This window comes from Cebus imitator, unplaced genomic scaffold (genome assembly GCF_001604975.1).
Source record: "Cebus imitator isolate Cc_AM_T3 unplaced genomic scaffold, Cebus_imitator-1.0 Scaffold932, whole genome shotgun sequence".
NCBI lineage: Eukaryota > Metazoa > Chordata > Mammalia > Primates > Cebidae > Cebus > Cebus imitator.
Genome location: NW_016108247.1, coordinates 95,532 through 102,179, shown reverse-complemented (window position 1 = coordinate 102,179; position 6,648 = coordinate 95,532). Strand labels below are relative to the sequence as shown.

Here is a 6,648-nt window from a genome sequence, read left to right as displayed (position 1 = left end):
GTGTGCCACCACACCTGGCTAATTTTGTCCTATTAGTAGAGATGGGGTTTCACCATGTTGGCCACGCTGGTCTTGAACTCCCAACCGCAGGTGATCCACCCACCTGGGCCTTCCAAAGTGATGGGATTATCGGTGTGAGCCATCGCACCTGGCCAGCATGGTGATTTTTTAAAGAAGGCACATGGCCTAGGTGTGGTGGCTCATCCCTGTAATCTCAGCACTTTGAGAAGTTGAGGCAGGAGGATAGCTTGAGCCCAGGAGTTTGAGACCAGCCTGGGCAACACAGTGAGGCCCATCTCTACAAACAAACAAACAAACAAACAAAAATAGCTGGGTGTGGTAGCATGTGCCTATAGTCTCAGCTACTTAGGGGGCTGAGGTGGGAGGATTGCTTGAGCCCAGGATATCAAAGCTGCAGTGAGCCATGATCATGCCACTGCACTCCAGTCTGGGTAACAGTGAGTGACCTTGTCTCAAAAACAACAACAAGAAAAGATTGTTTATGTATCATTATAGCAGAACTGACTATATGTCTCATTTACAATATGTCTTTATCTGTGAAATTCAAAGACTTTTAAGAATATATTTTTTAATGAATGGAGAAAAATTATTTTCGTTATGTACAGAGAAACTGAAGAAGTCAATGACAATAGTTGGGCACTCAGCAGTCAAGAGTGAAACCAAGATCTTTTTTAAAAAAAGAAAAAAGAATTCAGGTCTTTTAGTGCCCTCAGCTACTATCCTGTAGAGAAACAACTGTCTCTCCCCTATTAGGAAGACTTCCATCTGGACACAGAGTTGGTACGCTACTAACTGTAAGAAGATATAATGAGAACATTCTGCTGAAAACTCTTTCCCCAGCTTATTACCTGTTCTGCATTGCCACTGAAGACCCCATCAAGAATAAAGTATGTCCAGAATAATGGCCATTCACATTCAATGTTTTCAAATAGCTTCAGCTCAGCTGGTTCATAGTACAGACGATTGGGATCCTAGTGAAAACACAATAAAGTCTGTCATCTTTCAGAGGTTAGATATAAATTTTAGTTCAGAGGTATTATAATATGGGCTTTCATTACTGATAGTTTGTTTTAGAGAAGGTGTTCAGGAAGGCAGAGCATGTGCATACTCCCTTCCCTTAGCAAGTACTCTATGATGTGACTTCTAACTAGTGGACTTGGGATAGGAATGGTATCACAAGAGTGTATATGAAGAAATAAGACTGGTTTGCAATAAAGTTGAGTCTGGTTTTATATTTGTTAAGGTTGATGTAGTAGTAGGACACACAAATAGAAATGTTTAGAAGGGAACTAGAGACGAAGGTTTGGGAATCATCTTCATAGAGGTGATATATGAATTACAAGTTACAGATGAACTTTGTGAAACAGTACTATATAAAATGAACAAACTGCTCAGGGATGGAAACTTGGTAAACCCTCAGAATGGGGCAAAAGAAGAACAGAAAGAGAAGAATCAGGATAGTGTAGTGGGAAAATTAAAATAGGAATAGAATTTCAAGAGAATTTAGGGCTAGATAAAAAATGATGTACTATAGAGAAGTGAAGGAGAATAAGGATTCAAAGCCTTGGTCATTTAAGAGCTTAAGATGATGTTTCAGAACATATAATTTTAGTACACTGATAGGGGAAGAAATCAAATTCAAGGCTAAAAAATAAAGTGGAAGAGAGGAAGTAGACCAGAAGAGTTTGAGTTCGATGATTTAAAAAATCCATAATGGTTCTCAACCACCAAATTGAAGACTTAAACAATGTTTCCATTACCAGTGAAAGTGCTTCATATTGATGTTCAATCCCTTTAAAAATACTGAATTTTTCTCATTAATATTTCCAAGGTGAACTTTTGACTAGTTGAATAAAAGGAAGTTACCTTTTCAAAATCAAGTACTGCTTAGAACTAACCAACTGCAAGAGGTGGATGTGGGGCCAGAATGATCTACTGATGGAAAGATTTTTCCCTTTGTAATTGTTAAATATTTTGGGAGAGATACTTTGAGACAATGCAAATACTATTTCTGTGTAAGCTTTCATCCACTGATTTTACCATTTATCAGTTCTTTCTGAAATTAACCAACTGCAAGAGGTGGACGGACTACACCTTTCTCTATTTTACTTAATCCAGAAAAGCCTACAAAATGAGAACTTGGCAGCTAAGCTAAGTTCAACATATATAGCAAACATCAGTTATTGTTATCCTATTCAGTGATCTCTATAAGTACCATCAGTGAGGTAAATACTTTCTCTGAATGAGGCTGCAGATACAAGTGGCCATTCTGCCTTGGGTTCATTTTGAAGAAAAGAAACCTACCTCTTTCGGAGTTTTATATCCATCTCGTAGAAAGCGACAGCAACCATAACGACCCTGGGAATAAAAAGAAAAAAGGTCAGCAGCTTTTACAATGGTACGGCCATGGAATTAATCAGAAATACATCCTTGCAACATCCACATGTACTAACCTATCACCAATAAAGACATAATGCTTAAAACCAAAAACACCTGAAATCAATCCAGCAGCAGAAACAGATTTCAGCAATGTGATTTCAAGTGAAGGCAAAGTAACAGCCTCTTCACTAAAGCAGTGTTCCTAACAGTATCCTCTCCATGGCTATCCACCTAGGGTAAGTTTGTGACAGCCTAATTACTAATCTATGTGTTCCTGTTCATAAGACACATACAGTTCATTAAGACTCCATAAGCTTTTTTAAAAACCACATATTTTTTAAATTTTGAGATAATTTAGATTTACAGAAGAGTTGCAAAAATAGTATAGAAAATCCCAAAATACCTATCAATCACCATTCCATTATAGTCACTTGAATCTTGTAATTGTCATACATCTCTGGTATAAGCAACATTTGATTTTTAAGTGTGTAGACCATCTCTTCATGTTTTCGAGGTGTAATTTTACATTTCTGCATCTTAAAAACAGTTTGGCCATAATCCTAGATGCATGCTTCTAATTCATGTACCTGTACATGTGACCTTTGTGAACAGAAATTTTCATGTATAATCTATGTTTACTTGTAACTTTCTGCTTATACACTGCTTACATCTGTGGATTCAAGTTACTGAAGTGAATACCAATTAAAAAAAAAAAAAAACCCTAGGCCATGTTCATTGGTTATACATGTTTGGAATGTTAACTGACAAAAAGAAAAAAAAGGAATCAACATAGAGCACGATAGCTGACTAGAGGTGCTGGTGCTTGTCTTCCCTGCAAAAAAGGAAAAAAACAACTAATAAACAACCTGCTGCGGACTGCCAAATTGCCATGCGCCCATGTCCCTGGTCAGAGAAACAGCCCAGTGGCCCCACCCCTGGCAAACCACTTCCCAAGTACCACACCTTCAGGCAGAGAAACAGCCCAGCAGCCCTGCCCCTGGTGGGCAAAACAGTCCCTGAGCCAGCTGACCTGCCATGTGCCTATGACCTTGGCTAGAAAAACAGCCTGGTAGCCAGACTTGTCTCCTCATGCATGTGTACACCCTAGACCTGGGAATCAGCCTGTTCAGGAGCCCACTCCCAGCAAAGCTACCCACCACACTCACAAACTCCTACAGCCTAGGCCATTGAGGCACTCACAAACATCAATTATGTGGATTACAGCTCAAGAAACTGCACAGAGACTATAATAACTGTGTCTGCCTAGAACCACAGCCAATGTACCCCACCCAACCAACACCTTAGGATTCATTTCCAGAAAAAGGTCTTTTCCTATCAAAGCTGCTCCGTAAATTGGAAGAGGTACCTGTTCCACCAGATGTGCATATGTAGTGCAGGGACACAAGAAACATGAAAAGGTAAGGAAACATGATACTTCCAAAGGAACACAATAATTCTCTAGTAAGAGAGTTCAAAGAAAAGGAAATTTATGAAATGGTATAAAAAAATAAAAATTATGATCTTGAGGAAACCCAGCAAGATACAGAAAAATAAAGATAGATAATTCAATAAAATCAGGAAAACAATTCATGATCTGATGAGAAATTCAACAGAGAAATATTATTTAAAAAACAAATTTTAATGCAGAAGAATTCAATTAATGAAATAAAAAACACAATTGAGAGCTTCAACAGACGAGATCAAGCAGAAGAATTTCTGAACTTGAAGACAGATCTTTTGAAATAAATAAGGCATACAAAAAAAAAAGAATAAAAAAGAATGAAACAAGCCCATGGGACTTGCGGAACACCATAAAGCAAACAAATATTTGCATTATGGAAGTTTTAGAAAGACAAGAGAGGGGAAAAGGGGTAGAAAATTCTATTTGATGACATAATAGCTTAAAAATTCCCAATTATTGGGAAAAATATGGATATCCTGATCCAGGAAACTCAAAGGTTCTCAAATAGATTCAATCCAAAAAATGTTCTCTCAAAGGTACATTATAGCCCAAATGTCAAAAGACAAAGAGAAAAATTTAAAAACAGCAAGAGAAAAGCATAAAGTTACATATAAGGGAATCTTCATTAGACTAACAACAGATTTCTCAGCAGTAACCTTACAGGCTGGAAGAGAATGAGATGATATATTCAAAGTGCTGGGGAAAAAAAATAACCTGTCAGGCAAGAACACTATATCCAGAATTAGACCAGCCTTGCAAGAAATACCTAAGGGAGTCCTACAACTGAAAGTGAGAGTAAGATAACTATTATGATGAAAACATGCAGAAGTGTAAAACCACTAGTACTGCACATACAGAAAGGAGAAAGAAAGGAATCAAGCCATATCACTGCAGAAGACCACCAAACTGTAAAGATAAACAAGAAGAGAGGAACAAAGGAACAAAGGATAAACAAAACAACCAGAAAACAATTAGCAAAATAACAGGAGAAAGTCCTCATTTATCAATAATAACCTTGAAAGTAAATAGATTAAATTTCTCAATTTAGATGTAGATTGGCTGAATGGATAAGAAAAACAAGACCCATATGATGCCTATAATAAACTCACTTCACCTGTAAAGACACACATAGACTAAAACTGAAAGGAATGGAAAAAGATGTTCCATGCAAATGCAAACCAAAAACAAGCAGGAGTAGCTATACTTATATCAGATAAAATAGGCTTTAAATCAAAAACAGTAAAAAAAGACAAAGAAGTTCATTGTATAATAATAAAAGGATCAATTCAGTAAGAGGTTATAATAATTGTAAATATATATGCACTTAACATTGGAGCACCCAGATATATAAACCAAATATTATTAGATCTAAAAGGAGAGTTAGGCTCCAATACAATAACAGTGGGGCATTTCAACATTCTACTCTTGGCATTAGATAGACCATTTAGACAGAAAATCAGCAAAGAAATACTAAATTTAAACTGCATTATAGACCAAATGGACCTAACAGACATTTACAGAGCATTTCATCCAACAGCTACAGGAAACACATCAGCACATGGGACATTCTCTAGGATTGATCAAGTGTTAGGCCACAAAACAAGTCTCAACAAACTTTCAAAAATTGAAATCATTATCAATTATCTTTTCTGACTGCAATAAAAACTAGAAATCAATAACAAGAGAAACTTTTGAAACTGTATAAATACATAGAAATTACACAACATGCTTCTTAATGACCAATGTGTCAATGAAAAAATTAAGAAAGAAATTTAAGGAAGGAGGATCCAAGATGGCCGATTGGGAGCAGCTCAGGATTGCAGCTCCCAGTGAAAGCACAGAGGGGGAGTGGACGCTGCATTTCCAGATGGATTTTTATTACCCATAGACCAGAGATTCCCAGGTGGAGGAGACCCACGGGTCGCCAGCCTGGCTGGTTTGGCCGTCGCCCACTGGCGGCAGTTCTCCGTACAAAATACACGGATCCGGGCACCATTTTAGCTGGCAACTGGGGCTCCAAGAAGGCAGAGTTGCCCATTCATCTGATTAAAAAGGGGACTGAAACAGGGAGCCAGGCTAGGAGATTCCTGGGCAAAAAAAAACAAAAACAAAAACGCAGAATCTGAGCGCTGCTGTTTCAGCCGGTGCAGTGGGTCGTGGCACAGGAAATCACACAGATCATGGCACCTTTTCAACAGGCGACTGGAACACCTGGGAAAGAGTTGACCGTTCAACTAAAAAAAAAGGCTCCGAGGCAGGGAGCCAGGTGATCAGGCTCGGCTGGTCCCACCCCCACAAAAAAGAGGAATTGGAAACGCACTGGGTTGAGAGTTTCACAGCAAGCACAACTGAACCCAGGAAAGTCCAGCTCTGTGGGGGAGGGGCGTCCGCCATTGCCGAGGCACTCCACCACTGGGGAGGTACTTCGTAATTGGTAAGGTAGCCCGCCGTTGCCAAGGCAACCCGCCACTACAGAGAGAGCCTGCCATTACAGAGGTGGGCTGGCTTTCCTGAGGCAGCTCTAACTACACCCATATAAACAGGACTGCAGGGAAGTTCACACAGCAGCGTGGCAGAGCCCACAAGAGCTCAGCAAAGCCTCTGCAGGCAGACAGTGACTAGGCTGCCTCCTCGCGGGGCAGGGCAGCCCTGATAAAAAGGCAGCTGCGGCCAGGCGCGGTGGCTCAAGCCTGTAATCCCAGCACTTTGGGAGGCCGAGGCAGGTGGATCACGAGGTCAAGAGATCGAGACCATCCTGGTCAACATGGTGAAACCCCGTCTCTACT

At 39.6% G+C, this 6,648-nt stretch overlaps 1 protein-coding gene across 3 annotated transcripts in view; it reads right to left on the bottom strand.

Moving 5' to 3' along the window:
- The window catches only part of LOC108298313 (phosphorylase b kinase regulatory subunit alpha, skeletal muscle isoform), a 108,652-nt gene that overhangs the window by 56,861 nt on the left and 45,143 nt on the right, over positions 1-6,648 (bottom strand). For all 3 annotated transcript variants that reach the window (XM_017521007.2, XM_017521009.2, XM_037735723.1), the window contains exons 9-10: positions 2,326-2,379; positions 870-992 (exon numbers count right to left, since the gene is read on the bottom strand). In XM_017521007.2, coding sequence (XP_017376496.1) covers positions 870-992; positions 2,326-2,379 — 177 coding nt within the window. The remainder of the gene's footprint in view (positions 1-869; positions 993-2,325; positions 2,380-6,648) is intronic.